Source organism: Hetaerina americana, unplaced genomic scaffold (assembly GCF_022747635.1).
Source record: "Hetaerina americana unplaced genomic scaffold, ioHetAmer1.1.p SCAF_6, whole genome shotgun sequence".
NCBI lineage: Eukaryota > Metazoa > Arthropoda > Insecta > Odonata > Calopterygidae > Hetaerina > Hetaerina americana.
In genome coordinates, this window is record NW_027287205.1 from 8,140,600 (window position 1) to 8,159,924 (window position 19,325).

At 38.6% G+C, this 19,325-nt stretch overlaps 1 protein-coding gene across 1 annotated transcript in view; it reads left to right on the forward strand.

Annotated features, from left to right (window-relative positions):
• LOC139695237 (serine/threonine-protein kinase NIM1-like) overlaps positions 1-5,643 on the forward strand; it is a gene marked incomplete at its 5' end in the record, with an annotated part of 163,910 nt that extends 158,267 nt beyond the window's left edge. The window contains one exon of the mRNA XM_071593921.1: positions 4,259-5,643. Within this exon, the coding sequence (XP_071450022.1) occupies positions 4,259-4,457 (199 nt within the window). The remainder of the gene's footprint in view (positions 1-4,258) is intronic.
• Positions 5,644-19,325: the final 13,682 nt, after the last annotated feature.

The following is a 19,325-nucleotide window of genomic DNA, read 5'->3' on the forward strand; positions in this document are numbered from 1 at the left end:
AAGGGATCTGGGTTTGAATCCCGGTCAATGCGGATGATTTTTACACTCAGAAATTATGCCATTACAATGCACATGTAGCGAATAACGTTGTTAAAAGTTACTGTCGCAACATCTCCCGCAGTATCTTGGAATGCGAGTGCTTCTGTTTGTCCAACTATTTAAACCCACTAAAAATGTATGTTGAAAGAAAATTATATACCCAAAGGATATTAGAAAGAATCAAGGGATTGTTATGATAAATGAGGAGGGTTCATTTTTCTTACATCCTCTTTCTTCAGGATTTAAATTTGCTGATGCCCACTGGAAAAAATTGTTTTTATCTATGTGTTTATGTTGTTGCCGGAAAGAATATTAATGTAAGGAAACCAAAGCCCATAAATTACTTTTTGTGTGTAAGAAGCATGAGTAGCATGGTCATTCCTCCTATCAAAGTTTTGCGGAACCATTATTTTCTTTTATTGGATATATATTTTAGCGTGGAGTCTTTGAAGGGTAAAGGGTATTTTGTAAATATCTCAGGAATAGATTCATTTATTAACCTCTGAATGAAATGGAATGGATTGCAGGAATGCATGGACTTCTATGAATGAACTTGTATTTGCTATTTCCTGTTGGCAAAATTATTATTAATATAACATCGTATTATTTCCTGACAAAATTTGAAATCATACTATTTCCATCTCATTTTGCCGAATTTTTAAGGTTATAGACATCAATGATGCAAAGTTTGTGAAAAGAGAAGTTAATGGAAGGGTAATGAATTAATCTAGAGCCATGCATAAAGATTTTTTTGAATGTGTTTCATATCTGTCAGTGAAATCTTAAAAGAGTTCCCTTTAAGAAGAATATTGCCAGCAATGAATTTTCTGGACAACGAAAAATCATTTACCAATTAGTTGGCTCAAAGTATGCCCAAGGATGTATTCTGATGCACAAGCAGTCTACGTGCACTGTCCAAGTGAAGGTACACCTGCATGTAATGCAACTAATGCAAAACATTGATCACATGTCATATTTCTGTCAGTATCTCACTCATGTAATGTTTAATGGCACACCCTTTAACCCAAAAAAAATTCAATCACCTTAAAGTTGTTCAGCTCCTAAAAATGTGAAAATGGCTAGGTATTTCAGGCTCCACTGTCATTCCCATAGGCATGCCTAAGCCCTTTTTACTATTACACTCTCCTTGAAAAGTGATTCAAATATGCAGTATTTTCCTCTGATTTCATCTTCACAGGCTAAGATGGAGGGTAGCAAACTTTCAATGGCATTTGATAATCACTGGCATAGGTATACGGGAAGGAGGGAGGGGTCAGTTGCCCCAGTCTTAAAAATCCAACATGTAATGCAGAGAACTGTTGACTTTTGAGTGTTAATTTGGGATTGGGTAGGTTAGATGTCTTGGTCCAGCCAGACTATTGACTCTAGTTGACTTCAGATAAATGATCAAATTTCATTTAAACTATGTTTATCTTTCTTAAAAAATTGATATTCTATTGGATCACTTAATTAAAAAAGCATCATTGGTCCAGTCAATGACTGCACAGTGTGTCATTAAGGTTATATTTTATGGGGTCCAGTTCTAGCGAATAGTTGATAAGATTAAAATCTTTTGAGGGTTACCTGGCATCAAAATGATTTGCTGCCCTGAACCCTATAGCTCTAGATATGCCACTGTGGATAATAAAGAAAATTGATAGTTTTACATTTGAGCTGTACTGCATCATTACTTATTGAATAACTAAAATTTGGAAGCTGCAAATGTTTGATTTTAGTGGTATGCTGCGCATGTGAGAGAACTGCTTTCTCAGCGAATCTTAATGCTAAAACTTGCAAAACAAAACATGCTAATACATAGACACTGTTTTTTATTTAATAAATGCTGTGAACATTTTGCAGATCAAAGAAAAGCCACTTACAAAATGGGTCATTTTAATCATTCTTTAGGACGTATCCTGATGAGCTATCCATGTACATAGCAGTTATGTCATAACCCCAGTGAAGGTATACGTGCATATAATGCAGTTATAGAAAGCAATAATTATATGTCTCATTTACCTATCTGTTCATAACTAGTGCATATTTTTCCACAAGTTTAATGGCAATGAAAAACTGAGAAAAAATATTTATTTATGTATGTATCAATATTCAAATTATGGGATCGAAATTGGAAATGAATTAGGAAAGCATTGGCGGAGTTCCTTTCTTCAGAAAGATTTGCTCAGGAATTGTCTTTAAAAGTCTTTTGTCATTAGAATTGTCTGTACAGCACTCTACAAACTATGGCTGGATATTCACATATAATTATATATCTTAAAAAATCATAGAGATAATAATGAACTTCAACACTGAACCTAATGATTTGCCTACTCCTACATTTCTGGAGTGAATTGCTTAAGTGAATACACTAAAAAGTAATGATGAGACTAATTGAAAAACAACCCTCTTAATTGTATTGCTGACTTGTGGTATAGTTTAAGTTTAAAGCATGGCAATGCTTTCCAATTTTGTGCCATTATTTTGTCACCAAATCATCAAGTATTCAAGAATTAGAGCAGGAGGTATAGTTGACAATCGTAAGCTATCAGGGCTTGAGCTCCAACTGAAACTGTTTGTCGCTGGGGTGGCAGTAACTTGTGATGTCATGACAGTATTCTATAAGGCACTGCTTTCAGATGAGGGGCTGTGTGAGTTTTCATTTTTGATGTGTTTGCTAGTGATGCCATGAGTTACTCTGAATATTGGATGATTTGTTTTTGGCCTCTTTCAAGCCTCAGCATGAGGGCTTCTCTATTTGTATAATGCTCCAAAGTTCATGTCATGAGTTTCTGCATTCCTTGGAACTGAAAGCTTTGTCAGCAAAGACACCCAGCAAACCAATTTCCCATGAACAGTATAGGCGCTTATGATGAGCATATGAATGTTTGTTTACACTTTCTAATTAAAATGATTAAAAATGCAGGAGTAAGTTTGGATCATAACTACTACTATGTGTGCATTAAAATATCACCATCTAAGTGATATCAAGGGTAGAATAGAACCTGGTGTATTCTGAACATTAATGACATGCGGAGGTATGCACCCTGCATTGTTGCTGAATATGGCACAGCACGGCACAGCCATGGCGTGGACTATAGCCCCGTCCACTAGCAGCCCAAGTTGCCTGAGACCCAATGAGCTGTCTGTACCGTGTTGGATCATCAAGCCAGTTATGTTAATTCCTGTTGTCCTTGTTTTTACTGTTTAAATGGAAATTGATGAAATCACGGAGCAACAAATCAACATCAAGTTTTTTGGCAAAGTACGGTAAAGGTTATCAAGAAATTACTGAAATGTTGACAGCTGATTACGGTGACAATGCTCTGAGGAAAACATCCGTTTTCAAGAGGATTAAACGTTTGAAAGATGGCCAAAAAGATGCCACGAATGATTCAAGACCGGGACGACCTTCAACCACCTGTGTTGACGACAACATTGATCGTGTGCGGTTCCTTGTCCTTACTGATCGTCGACAAACTGTCCAAATGATGGCTGATGAACCAAATTTAGGAAAATCAACAGTGCATACTATTTTAACCGAGCATGATGGATGGATCCTTCACCGTGACAATGCACCTTCACATTCAGCATTGATTATTTGCCAGTTTCTGGCAAAAAATTCAATATTCCATCCTTGATCATCCTCCTTAGTCGCCAGATCTCGCCCCCTGCGACTTTTTCCTATTCCCAAAATGCAGAAATGTGATGAGTGGACATCACTGGGAAGATGTGGACACAATAAAGCAAGAAACGACGATAAGACTAAAAAGGCTAACTTCCGAGGACTTTCCAAGGGTGCTTTAAACAGAGAGAAAGAAGATGGAATAAGTGCATAGCCTATGAATGGAGAGTACTTTGAAGGGGACAAAATCGATGTAGACTAAATTTTGCAAAATAAAATTTTGATGATCTCAGTTGGCATATTTATTGGACAGTAAGTAGAATTCAATCACGTAAATGCCCTGTACCCTTAATTGAACTGCTTAAGTTAGTCGTAAATGCGCATCTCCTTAAGACATTCTGAATATTAGTCTTGAGCTGTTGCCATCTTCCCTCCCATTGCCTCTATCTACATTGACAGGCATCTGAACAGTAAGTGCTTTCATGGCGTAGGTAATCTCCTTCGCTGATTGTGGAGGGATTTCAGGGCAATGTAATGAGGGATGATATTACTGTCCGTATCATATATTTTCCATCATAAGTCCACTTTTCTCTCAAGGTACCTCAAAATTGCTGAGGAAGAGGCAGCTAAACTGGAGGCAGAGAAGCAAAAAGCTGAGAATGGGGACTCATCCAAGAAAGGAAAGAACAAGAAGGAGAACTGCGTCACCGGGCATTTCCGCACCAGATGTGGCTCTGGTGGTACAAACTGTGTTTCCCTAGGCAATGGAAATTCAAAGACCTGTGTTCTTTTTTAGGGCAAGTTGCACAAAAAAATAACAACAGCCATGTCATACTCATGTCAAGTGAAATGTTTAAGAAGTGTTTGTTTGTGTGTGTGTGTGAGAGTGAGTGAGCGAGTCTTTATGTGATGTTTTGCCATGTAAATTTTGTGTGTTTGTGTGTTTTTTTCAGAGGAGGCTACATTCCCTCAAGAAACATATCTCTTGGTGAATTTTTTTAGAGTCGGGCATTATTGAACAATTGGGATCAATAAGACCAAGTGGATGGAAACTGGAAAGCCTCCCCTTTTCCATAAATTATTCCATGTATTAAAAAGAATTTTTGTTGTCTTAAACTTCAAGTGTTTAGCATCAACTCTTCCACTTAGAATACTTATTTTAAAATGTCAAAATTTAGTTCAAATGCCCCTGAGCAGTGTAAAAATCCTTAGCAATGCTATGGCAATAGGACATGGGCTTTGCAATGAGAATATTTCGAAGATCCCTTCAAAACCAAGCTTCAGTAAATGGTCCTCTTAGGCAAATATCTTTAGCTGAGTCTATTTAAATGAATATGATACATATTAATTTTGTGAACATAACAATTCCATACTCTTGTCCATGTGACATATGAAAATTGTTCCTGCATGATCTGTCTTCTCATACTTTTCAGTTTCCTTTCACGCATTTGATTCACTTCTTCAATTGTATTCTCATTGTTCGACTAAGTAGAAACACTTTCTACTTTTTTAAATGTTCAATATGACATGTGATTGATTCCATTGAGTTATCTCTCGGTATGAACTTAAATTGAAATGTGACTGTTTCAACTGAATTTTTCTCTCAAATTGAATAGTATGAATGTGCCTCTTTGGCAATTTATTCATTTATATTGTTGTCACAATACATGTACCTACTATGTTGAGGGATGTTATATAATAGAGATTATATTTTGTTAATATTTCAATAGTGAAGTAACTGATATTTTGCTATTTATTGCTCTGGGATAAGAAAAAAACAGATTGTGATTCTGCAATACAAGTCAAGTCCTTTATATCTGTGATTCAGTCCACATATTTGTAGAGGTGTCATTTTGATTACAGTTTCTTTACAAATAAAACTTTCCAGCAATACTACCTACCAAGATAGTTTGACTGACTGATGTGCCGTGCATACTTAATCATTGATAAGAAATTTTCATGAAAAATAAATTTTTAACAAGGACTACTTTGCTTTCCTTCCATTTCCCATAGCAACCATATCATATCAAACGATAGTTTTTCACTTTTGCACGGGTGATGCGTGGGAAAGAACTAACTAGTTTTTGTTTAAGGTGGAGTACATGATATAATACACACACAATTGTCATTCTGATTGCCTCACAATTACCATGCTCCTCCCGAATTCATCATAACAAAACACAAATGTTTCCAATATAAATTTCAATGGGGAAGCTAGGGGTTTGAAAAAAATTGTTGTGATTGTAATAAAAAATTGGTGCGACCGTGGTAATTCTTCAGTTTATGGAAATGGAACTGATCTCTAGAGATTGCAGATATTTCACTTCAAAGCTCCTAATTCTTTGATGTACATTCTATAAGTTGATTTCTACGTTAGCATTTTCTAGCCTACCTTTGGAAAGATATCAGCTAAGGATAAGTAAGGTGAGATAATTCATAGATTAAAAAAAACACATGTACAAATATTTTATATGCAGTTATGACGACAAGAATGTGAATTGGAGTATTGGAATAATTATAACTGAATTAAGTTGATGTCTGGCAAAGAAGTAATGGCTACCTGTTGTATTCCTGCTCCCATTTCTTTCGTTGTCCTGCATATATTTCATCATGTGTATTTCACAGCATCATTTTGTGGATTGATGCTGAAATCCTCGATTATACATACTTTTACCAAAAATGAAGTATACATTAACATAGGCAGAATCTGCCTTTTCGTTAGATACCTCCATCTAATTCAGTAAATATAACTTAAACTATGCTGTTTTGGCTGGAAATATAAAAGTTAATTAATTTGACTTCTGTGAATAATGAAAGATAAGGTTTGGAAAGTTATTTTGTAATACCTTTGCCACACACAGCATTCCCTGCTAGCAAGCAGAAGGCACAATAATGACCAATTTTGTCATATTTTCGTCAGCATGCCATGAGCAAAACTCAATCCAATTGATTTCCCGGCCCACTTTCCCAGTTCTAAACAATCTGTGGACCCCTTTTATCCATTTCCAAAGGGACTACCTTGATAGCTTGCACTGACAATGTCCTACCACTACCAGTTTTATGTTGACATATTGTTGGACATGAGGAGACCTTATTCATGCATCTAATGGCACCTCAAGTGTCTCAGAAACAGAAGAGAATATACGGTATGACAGAGGTGAAAGTATAGAATAGCATTGTAAGGAGGAGCTTAAGAGAATAAATCTTTTGAAAAAAAGTAAAATTAATATTGCATCACATGTTAGGGAATGTCATAAAGGGTGTGTTTGCATTAAAATAGTGAACCAATGAAAAAGTTATTGACATATTTGGTCCCAAAAATTAAATAGAATAAATCGGAGAAAACTTTATTACAAATCAAAGTACAAATTACTAAAACTCTTCAAAACAGCACCTTTTGTGCATTTACACATTAATGCCAGTGCCACTTCCATGCTTCTGGTATGCTTCCTTGAAGGCATGGATTGATGGGAATCTTGTTAAGGCACCTTGTCTAAGGAATTATACTTGGGGGTCATACTAAAAGGACCACATCTCATCACCAGTAACCACCTATTCTAAAACATTTCTGGTCACTTACCCTATGGTTCAAGAGGTCAAAGGCAAGATTGTCACACGAGCAGTCTTCGGATTGAACCGTGGGGACCAACTCGGCACACCTTTCTTATGGCAAAATCTTCTGTAAGAATGCAATGCGCTGTGGTTTTCTGAATATTGACACTCTTCAGCTATCACATGCTGACACGTGGAGGACAATCAGAATTAAGCATGTGTCTCACTTTTTACACATTTTCATCACACTGTGTTGTAGATGGGCATTCCTCATCGTGAATATCCTCTCTACCCTCCCAGAACATCCTGTGCTAGCATAAAACAATCATTTGGGGCATTTCTCCATCTCCATTAGCGTCCTTAACCATGGTCATGGTCTTCAAACGTGATTTCCTGAGTTTTTAACAAAATTTTATGGCATATCACTGCTCCATGGAAAGCTGCATCATGAATTTTCTTGGAAACCAGTGAAGCCTGTCATAAACTGTATCTGCAACTGTTATCTGTTAAAAATTCCTATCTGTCACATGAGTATTATAATTTGAACTGAAAACACTTTTCCAGATAGTTTTTCCATTGATTTGTTTTCCATACATTTGTGTAATTTTTAGGGAACTGTTGTTTGAAATAAATATAATGAAATGGTATTCAAGGTACCATTCCTATTCAAAGGTTGGCTTTAGATGGTCCTTAATGACCATTTATTTATGATTATCATGAGAACTTGCACTTGCCTGTCCTAAAATATTTCTTTCTTCATTTCTTTGTAACTTTGCCCTGCCCTTATTCTAAAAAGTCAACCTTCTTTATTCCTCTACCCCGCTTGCCCAAATTTCTCTATTTTTTGTCTCAGCCTTTCAACAATCCCCCTATCTTTCAATGTTTGCATTTGAAGCTGGCACTCTGATGTGATAACTAGGTTTTACAATAATATTAGTCAACAAATAATATTTGCATACTGGGTTCCCAGTGAAATAAATTATATATATATATATATATATATATATATATATATATATATATATATATATATATATATATATATATATATATATATATATATATATATATATATATATATATATATATATATATGTATATATATATAAAATACTTCTCTTTTTTATAAAGAATATTATATGTAAGCATTCATGTAGCATATTTAAACACTGTCAATGTTTGCAAATATTCAATTTTCAGTTGAAAGTTAGGTACAGTGAAGCACATTTTATTTAGTCAATATCTAAAATACAGTTTTCAACCCAAATATAATTTCTGTTGTTTTTCCCTTGGAATGGCTAGGAGAAAATCATTCTGCTTAAGTTAAGCCGGTGAAGCTAATTTGCATCAAATGGAGTTGAACCTGGAACCTTCTAATCCATGGATAAACAATCCCTCTTAATTACCATTCTACCTAATTTATTTATTGTGCAATGGGATCAGATGGTGCAGAGGCTAATATACTGGCCTCAAACTCAGAGGGCCCGGATTCGAATCCTTGAGAAGACAGATATTTTTCAGTGGTATCCCAATCCCTACTTGAGGTGCTTTGTGGAAAGCACTTTGAGTGAGTACGCTGTCCGTTGGAAGGGACGTTAAACTTCAGACCCCTTGGCACCTTTTGTTAAGAGTAAGCTAATGCCAATGCCGGGTTTCTCTCCGTCTTTCCTCCATTCCCGTCCATCCCTAATGGCGGAAATGACCTTAGATGTCGGTTGTCTCCCCTAAAAAACTACTTATTATGTTTTCTACAATTATATTACCATTTAAGGATAATGTCATATTTATTTATCGATTTTTTGTCACTTCCTTTTAGTTGCTTAATAACAACAGTTAATTGGCTTGTGGTAATCATATTTTCAGGGCTGGAAGTTTGTTGTCAGCTCCTCTGCTTCATTTAATTTCCTCAGATGATCTATACAGAGATAGCAAGTGGAGAAATGTCACCCAGGTTTCAGTATGGGATCCATGATTTGTTGGTCAAAAATCCTACTTACTTGTCCAGCCCACTATGAATGTTTTTTGGTGGAGGTAAAGAATGAGGCGCCTTCAATGTAGAGTATTTTGTGACAATGCTCTTTGAAATCATAACTTCATTTGATTATTCACTTGCCCAATCTCTTAATGACTTCATACTTCTTCACCTACATGCTTCCTCCTTAGTTTTTTTCCATCCACATGTCATGTCTTCTCATCTTTATCTATGTATGCTACGGACTGCCTCTGGGGTGTGTACCAGAAGGTGTTAGGACAATAGACATGCTCAACAGAGTAGGATGAGACCTACCTAAATGTTTTACTTGTACCATCCATTTGCATTTAAGGTGGTGACTTGTCTGAGGGAAAACATGAATCACTCAATTCATCTGTTCAGCGTCACATCCCTCGAGTCAGATCATTTTGCGCCTGATCTTCCCGACTTTCAAGTGGAGATGGGAAAACATTAATTATTTCCTGAACGTCAAAAGTGGAATCACATGATTGATACCTGTGCAGTGGCTTTAATGCCTTACTTGACATTTAAGTGCCCTGCGGAGCTCATTTGAAATTATAACTTCATTGTTTTAGTTTCGATATTTGCTCTACAGGGTGCGATCCAAAAGTAATGCAATTTAATTTCCTGCGTCGCTCCTATTGGTCGGAGTGGGATCGAATCACTTTGAGTAGGTGGGGGGGGGGGGCGAAACCGGTCTCAGTGCTCTCCAAATTGGCATGACGTCAGCTATTGTAAATCTCTGCACGCCTCACGAAACCTCACGAAATAAATGGAATCGACGATCGAACAACGTTACGCGATTACTAAGTTTTATGCTCGACTGAAAAGATCTCTTGAGGAGACTAACAAAATAATTCGTGAGACTTGCGGGGACTTTGCTCTGCGCTACTCACACAAGTTTCGAGGTGGTCAAAGGCCCTAAAGGAGGGCCAGGAAGAGGTTCAATACGAACAACGCTCTGGGCGGCCGTCAACCATCAAAACCGACAACAATGTGGCTCGTGTTCGACAATTATTGGACTCTGAACGTCGATTGAGTATCAAAATGGTTACCAATGAACTGAAATTGTCATCTACTGTTGTGCTTCGCATTGTTACTGAAGATTTAGTGACGAAGAAAGTGTGCGCCAAGCTCGTGTCCAAGGTGTTTGCCACAACGCGCTACGAGTCCGCGAGTTCCAGGCCAACCACCGGGTGCCAATGCTGCCCCACCTCCCCTATAGTCCCGACGTCGCCCCGGGAGACTTCTTTTTGTTCCCTCGGATTAAGGCAGCCCTGAAAGGAACCCGATTTTCGTCCGTAGAAGAGATCCAATCAGACGTTATGAAGACCTTGCGAGAGGTCTCCGAAGACGCCTTCCAGGGTGTGTACCGGTCATGGCAGCGTCGCTGGAAAAAATGTGAATAGGCCCAAGGACATTACTTTGAAGGCTTTAAAGTGTTTTTGCAAATATATTCAATACATTTCTTAAATAAATAAAAGCATTACTTTCGGAGCGCACACTAATATATCGTATTTTTTCATGGGCCAGGTGGTTTTTCTTTGTGCTACCATTTTGTTCAATTCTTGAATCATTATTTTTGGACGTGAATTGCAAATATCTGTGATGCATTTACAAATATGTTAAAGCTAGCTATTTACCAAAAACTCGTTTCCTTAACTTAGCATATTTAATTCCAAAACTGTGTCCCATGCCTCAAAATGCATTCGAAAAGTCATTTTCTTCTTATCATTTTTTTTCTCATGGACTCGTTTATTCTGCAGAACTTCGAATATCTTCTATATTTATTCGACCTTTATCAGTCTCATTTTTCAATCACGTTTCTTAACCCTTCCAATCTTCTTTCACTTGGTCTGCTCTCCATGTCCCCTCATTCTTAGGAAGAAGTAAGATCTCACACAAAAAAAGATGCCCTTGGATGTGACTCGCAAGTCTTGTGTCGCTGTTCGAAACTGAGACTCCATCTCCGTCGTTAAGAATGAAAGGAGGGCGTTGTTCCATCACCACGCGTGGCGAAATTCCCCCGGGCGGATCGGATGATCTCCCTACGGATACCTGGCGGCCCCAAGGGGACGTTTGACCCCTCCGATTCTTGAAGGGAGGAGGTCAAAGAAAAAGCTGCCCAGGGGAATCTGCGCTGTCTCGCCCATCGCCATAATAAGGAAGTTGGTTGGAAACTCTCCACCTCTCCCTCCCCCGTTCTTCTCGGTTGGAATTTCGGGCGATGCGCCAAATCACCGCCGCAGCTAGTTCAAGGAAGACCGAAGGCGTGTGAAATTTACCCAGATTCAGTTTACGACGTTGCGCCTTCGAGGAAAACTGCGTCTACTCGGTATTTTTGCATATATTACTTATTATTTATGTAATATTGTGTAATTTCAATGAAAACAAAGTAGGGAGTAAACAATACAAGGAAGAACTACAAGGCTAGGCTGAAAGGTAATGTACACGTGCTTGTAGGCAACAAACAAAAACAAATAGCAAGAACGAGCAGAAAGAAACATTAAAGTACAATTCTTAAGTTTCATAATCATGCATTTATTTTTCAACATAGTCACCGTTAAGGCTAACACTTTTCTCCCAACGTGTAACAAGCTTTTTCATTCCGTCACTGAAAAACTCATCCGATTTTTCTCGAATCCAGGACATAACAGCTGCCTTCACCTCATCGTCCGAGGTGTAATGATTACCCTTGAGGTGTCTCTTGACTCGAGAAAAAAATTCGACAGCGAAAAAATTTGCATCATTCCAATCTACGCTGTTTGTTTTGGTACCCATCGTGCACAGATTTTACGGTATCCCAATTGTTCAATAATAAAGCCGACATGTTCCTTGAATATTCCAATATGGCTTACCGATTATCGCTTTTGAGTGATTCGCCGGTCATTTTGAATCTAATCTTCGACGAGTCTGCGATGTTTATCGTCTGTCGCAGTGATCGGACGTCCGCCGCTTGTTTCATAAAAAAATATTGCTTTTCCATGCTCGCAACCACGAAATTTTACTACCCATCGATTAACAGTAGACCTATCAAGAGCATTGTCACCATAAAAACCCTTTAAAAGACTGAATTTCAGTCACATTTTCAGCAGTTAAAAATTCGATAACAGAACGCTATTTAATTTGTGTTAACATGCCGCTAGAACACGTCTTCATAGTCACTTCCACATTCCACCACGAGTGCTTCTGAAGATCATTTTGTTTGTAGTCTACAAGCATGTGTGCATTATTTTTCAGCCTACTCTCTGATATGTCAGGAGTGCATCTAGTGAACGTGTTCAATGGGAAAGTTCACCCGCACCCTATTTACAACCTTTTGCATTACATGGAAGGTGGAGATTATTTCCAGCCAGCTGCAAGGATTCATGAGTGGATTTGAAGCAAAGAATGACCAAATAGTTACAATTTTATTCTCTACAAAATAAATTTTTATACCATAGATTTAGATGATGTCACTACAAAATCTTCGGGCGCAGAATGAGGCCAACCTTCATTACCAGAAGGGATGACATGTTTCCATGCCATTCCTCAAGGCCCACCCCCATCGAACTCACACTCCTTTTCCTCCTCCTCCCCCCCTTTACTCACCTACAACCCTACTTCCCATAAAAGTCAAAACTGTATGAGATGATGTACTAACTAAACTCGAAATTGATGTACTAGCATTGAAACCCACGCCCTAATACATTAATTAATGTAGGAACCCCCTGAACCGTTCTAGTGTTCACTACATGTCTGAGGCCGCCAGGTAGGTAGGTAGGGGGAAGGATATTCGAGCACTGCAGGGCATTTTTGGTTTAAATTATAGATCAGCGTATAGGTCAAATAGTGGGTCTCTAAAGTCTTCTTTGCCAAATTATGTAGCTTTAAATGAAGTGAGGTTCAGTGCTAGCAATAGTTCATTTAACACCAATCAGATACCATCGGACGGAAAATTTTATAAGGGATTCAATATTAATAAGAAGACGATCCTTGCTAAATATTTAAAAAAATCTTAATATCTAGGAAATATCACCTGCATTGGTAGTTAATTGCTGAATTAAAAAAAACAAAGTTGCAAAACTTCATCACCTTATTCAAAGCACAGGCGTAGATATAATTATAGGGACGGAAAGCTGGTTATCCACTGATATTTCCGGCGGTGAAATTTTCCCAAAATCCTTTTCCATTTACAGAAATGACAGAACAAATAGAATCGGGGGTGGTGTCTTTATTGCAGTTAAAAATTCTTGCGTCGCGGGGCTGACGTAAATCCGGGTAATGGTTTTGGAAAGCGTTTGGTGCTCAATTAAAAGTCCTCAATCCAAAAGAATTTATGCATGCGCATTTTACAGACCGCCAGTCGACAGAGATAATTCAACACTAGAAATAGATCAGCAAATCAAAGGCTTTATATCCCAACACAATTATCACGACGTTATAATCGGTGGAGATTTCAAAGGGGGAATAAGCAAAGGATGCTATGCACACTAAGGGAATGGGACAGTGGGATGAATGAATGGGGCAAAAAATTAAAGACCCCTGTTTGGAGACGCGTTTCCCTTTGAACAGGAGCACCGTCAATCATTGCACTAAGAGCACGAGTATTTGAAATAATTTTTAACGGATAATAAAAAGTCTGAGTCCATAGGGACGGAAATTTGGGCTCAAGTAGGAAGTAGGGGTGGGTAGAAGGTAGGCAGAATATGAAGGGAGGATCCCTTTGCAAGTTTGGAGTTAATCAATGTCAATCGGCCGCCCTTCCCTCTAAAATGCTGACCACTCTGATACCCTGATAGCTTTGTCATGTAACTAACGCTCTTTACTCGGCCTACGTGCCGGGGGCATCTTTACGAACTTTGACCTGGGGCATCCTGGGTCCACCTCCGCTGACCACCTGCACTGCTGACCTCTTCTGCACCTTTCGAATCCATTATGTTTCGAAGGGCGCCCTATCCATACGACTCTCCTTTTCCTTGTGGTGCCCTCAATGTCTTTTCGTCCTCTGGTCTTTTCATCCTGACTCTTCTGATTAGAGTTTGAAGCTCTTGCATAAATTAGAAGGAGGTCTCTTTGGCAGTGATGTTGAAAATGTATTATTACCCCCATCTTACTGGGGTAGGAGAGATCATGTCAATAAAATTATAGAGATTAAGTGTAGACCAATTAAGGTGTAGTTTTTTCGCCGAACAATAAGGGATCATAATAACATTGTCCGACGGTGGAAGTATCATTATCGGATAAAAATTAGTTTGATGTGTTTTTACCCCCTGCCACACACCCTAGCGGTGGCTTTCAGGGTACATAATAAATAAAAATAATTTTCACTGTGGAAAATGGCAATTATTTTCTCAGACTTAATTTTTTCCATGTTTTTTTAAATCTGCATCGACCTCTTAATATTTATAAAATGATAACTTCAAGCTCAAATAAGGCAAGATGAAGAAGGAGGTGTTTGGGATATATCTAAGGAGCTTATTTTAATTGAAAACATGGCGCCAAATCATTTTCGTTTCCCACCCACCCACTTTGGCGGAGCGATTGCCTAATCCTTTACGAGTTCTCCTCGTACACCACTAAGCCTAAGGATCGATTCTCATTTCCATACGATGATTTTTATCCTTTGATCAGTTCGCTTAACTGAGTTTAGCATAAATTAAATTTTGATGCCGATTCATTATATTCCAAATCTATGGGTTTTCTGGAATACGATACCTCTCGCTCCTTGTTTCCTTTAAATTTATTACGAAACAAGATCATTCATCGCTGGCGCGAAAGAATAATGTCATTGGGATATAACTGAGAGTTGAGCAGAAGCATGGCTGAGAAACAACGTCTTTGACTTTAAAGTCGATCGTGGGTCATCTTTCGCTTTCACTACGTCTAGTTCTTCGTACACAATTAGGATGGATCCATTCCCACGCGGCTCTATGCTTAACTTCATATTACGCTGCGTTTCTTACGTTCACCGTGAACCAATCATTGGAACTTGAAAATGATCCCTCCCCCCGTAATTGGGATTCATAGAACCGGATCTCCCGCGCTCTGACTCATCCGCTAATGAGCCATCCCTCACCACGGCAACATCACGCGGGACCCACTCTCTCTCTCTGATCTCGCAGCGGACGCCATCCAGCATCACTCACCCAAAATACTACCATCCAATTTCGCGAACGTAAATTGCCACGACCCGAGCAGCCGCGTCATCCTCGGGGATAACCCAACGCCGTGCGCTTTTGTTTTTTTCCACTTTGACCGGAACAGATCCGTTGCGATTCTCAGGGCCTCGGGGGGCCTTTCGATATCTCGACTTCTCGGTCGAAGGGGCCCGATCGGTGAATTCGATCCAGAAATTTCTGAATTCCAGCACAAGCGAAATTAGAGAATCAACGATATCAGGCGTTATTTCGTGATAAATTGTCATTTTTTCAATTGTAAAAGCGATTTTACTGTCCACAATTGAACTATTTCAACAGCACTATACGTTTCAGCACTCTAAATCATTTTCAAGCTACTTTTTTGTTTGTGTGTTTGTTTGTGTGTGTAATCAAAATTATAACCTTAATTGGCCCGCATCACTTCTCAAATGTCGAAAACATTCTTAAAAGAGCACTTGAAAGTCGCCGGAATAAATCTTTAGTTTATCTTTCTACTCTCTATACCTCCCAACTTCACTATGACCTATTATTAGCCTATTCCTCCTCCTCCACCTCTACCCCAATAAAAAACTGGCCTTGCGACCCTTTTCCGCTCACCACCCTCAACCACTTGGATTTCCTCCAAAACGCCGGTTTCCTCTTTGATCATACTGCCGATGAAGAAGTCTTGAACCTTTCTTCGACTCCCATAACCCCTAGTGAATATCCGCTTATATGAATCCTTCTTTCTTGTTTACCAACCCCCAAAATCAGCGAGCCACGGCGAGGGTGTGTGGCAGGGGGTGATTACAGACTACCCTTGACCCCAAACACCGTTCCCCTCTTAGCGCGGTCGGACAAACGTTATTTCATTCTCATCCCATATCTTTAGTGGATAAAATTACCTCTTAAAATTATCTTTTCTGCGCTTAACTCACCAAAATTTTATTGACTTGATCTCTCCTACGAAAATAAGAAAGGGTTGATAATACATTTTCAACATCATTGCTTTAGAGACATGCTTCCAATCTATGCAAGAGATTTAATCTATAATTTAGCCTCCACTCTGTAAGTGATTAGAGCTTGGGCTGTGAGTTAACGTATTGATGAAGATGTAGAGCAATTAGAAGTCTTGAACAATGCAATGAATCATTCGACGGACCCTCTAAATTTAGTCAAAGGTGTTCAGTATAAGAACAGAATCTCCGTGAAACATTTCTTGCCACTTTCAATAAACCTTTGTTTTAGAAAAGCAATCCTAGTGAAATGACTCTTTTCATTTTAGTTACAAAAGAAAAAAAAGCGCTTGAGAATCAAGAATAAAAGAAAGCAGAAGAAATAACGTGGAATTACGTAAAACAGTTGTACGTTAAAAAAATAAAATAATAATTTTAGTTTTAGGGTGAAAGTACAGGAGAAAAGTGTACGTATTAGACATATTCGAAAATTAACAAACGTTTTGTCATAAAAAAACGTTTTTGTAAGAATTCGTATTTTATGATCATTTTAATTTTCAACAAGCATTCTTAACTTTTGTATAATTTGGCCATTTTTTTTGAACATTTTTCATAATTCTGCACCCGCGTTTTTAATGCAAGACCTTATCAGTTCGACGCCTCGGAATCGAACCAGTTTCCTGCCACCTGGGAATGGAACCAGCTGCCTTGGGTTTCTCGTGCTATTCAAGCATTGCCAACCAAACCTCAGCATCAGGTGAAAGAAGAGGAAAGTGTCACTAAGTGCAAGGTTGGTACTGTAGAGTGGCGTCCAAATTCGCTCTTTCATTGACATGCATATTCTTAGTGTTGAACGGTTTTCGGGACCCTCCTTGCGGGCAATTTGTGAGTATTACTGTAGCAATTTAAATAGTGGTTCATTTGAGGAGTGGATATTCATCAGTCAGAGCACTATTCGTAAATTTTCACCCTATTGCAGATCTTGATCCATTTGTTGAACAATTTCATCAGTCTGGATACTAGACGACCTACTCCGCTCTTCATCATGGACATCTGTGGTTTTCCATTTTTGAGGTCTCGGCTGCTTATAGATTTTCCTTTACTCATTACAGTGCGTCCATTGACTAGGCAGAACTCCCGGTGAATTAACAGAGCCGATGTTTGATCCTTTTGCACATAAAATTTGAATCACATCACGCACCTCGCAATTGCCGGAGGCAACGATTTTCGCGGACATTATTATATGCATGAACTGAAAGGCAAGTGACGACTAAATCAAGACATATTCCCTGAGAAAAACAGTCAATAGTTGACGCGGCATACGTACAAAATTTTTCTGAGACGTTATTATTAAAATATAAAAGAACGGCCACATTAATTGTCGAATACGCAAGTCATTTACACCAAATGTACCACCACTCAACCTATATATACATATGTATACATATATATGTATATATATACATAAATATACATATGCCTCCTCCGGAAGGTAGCAATGGCTGAGGGCAGTGGTTGGGAGAAGGCCGTTCGAGGGTGGGATTGGTGAAGAGTACAAATTGGGTTCAATTGGTGGGTGATTGGGTGGGCAAATAGTGCCGAAGAAAAGGCATCTATTATCGAGTCTTCTTATTACAAGGGTTTAAGTTTTCAAATCTTCTTCTTGAAAGACCAAGGACATCGGTTGAAAGCTTTTGTACATTGGCAGTGAGTGAAAAACAAAAAATATGAGAGTCCTCCTCCTCTCTGCGAGAACAATGTTAACACTCATCCATTTCATCAGTTTTTATTAAAGGTTAATTCACTGAATTTTTGCGTAACCCCCTGCCCCTTCACCCCTCTTGAGTCACCCCACCTTCGCACGGGCCTCAGCGACTCCTTATCCGGGCCCATCATTCCCTTCGCCACAAGGAATAGCTAGATACATTCCTATTATTAATTCTCGTCCCTCGTAGATGACGCAGTCGGTTGAAATGCATTGTGATTTTTAAATAATTGTTGATCATGAAATCTTTTATTTTCAGTTTTAAGAATTACCTAACCTGTTAGACTGAAGGATGTTCACCTGTATGCAAAAATATTCTATCGTGGTGCAACATTCGTGACGAAATTGACCACATTTTTCGCAGACGAGAGTATGCGAATAATCTTTCAATGATTTTTTCCGATGCAATTCTCTTATTTCAAAAAGGAAAAAAACTAATATTGGATATTATTCATTATCACGATTCGTCAATCAGCGTTTTCACATCTGAATCACTTCTTCAAGAGTCAATCTTGATCTTCAATGGCCAAGTTAAGGGAGGTGATATTCAAGGTTATGTCCACGCTGCACTTCAGCAGAGTTTGACCCCGATGTAATGCATAATGGGCTCTGTGACGTCTCTCAGGATGAGTTATTACCTGTCTAGATGCAACCTCCAGGCCTTTCTACCTCATAAGTCGTTTAATGATGGCATTGATTGATAGGTACGCGAGTGGCGTTTCATGAAACTAATACGTGGAGAATGGGCTTAACGAAATAACTATGGCTGCGTATCTCTCGAATCACGTATTCGCACGCACTCTTGATTTTACGGCAGAATTCAAAGTGGCGGGAGGGGGATGACGGATTGAACAGTCATTCCGACGCCTTAAGGAGAGACGGGGAATCTCAAAATCATTCGGATAAAATTAATGTTTTGTCCCTCACAAGAATTTTTATCTATATTTATACTCTATTTTGAGAATAAAACACGTGTTCTGCACCAGATGGCATAAATCTCATCACCCAAACAACAACAGGGGTGTAAATTATTGCCAGGCATGTAGACCACTTGCAAAATGCCCGTTTACTCTAGAAAACTAAACAATTGCGCAATAGCGGTGCAATGATCATTTCGACCAAAGAGCATATTTCGTTCCGATTATAGAGGCGGCACCCGGAATCGAACCCGGGTCCTCAGGTCGGTAGTCCACGGCGCTCTATCCATTGAAATAATCAGCTATCACGCCTATCCTCAGGTTGATAACAGGAGTATGGTTTGGTATTTTTCGCCGAATTG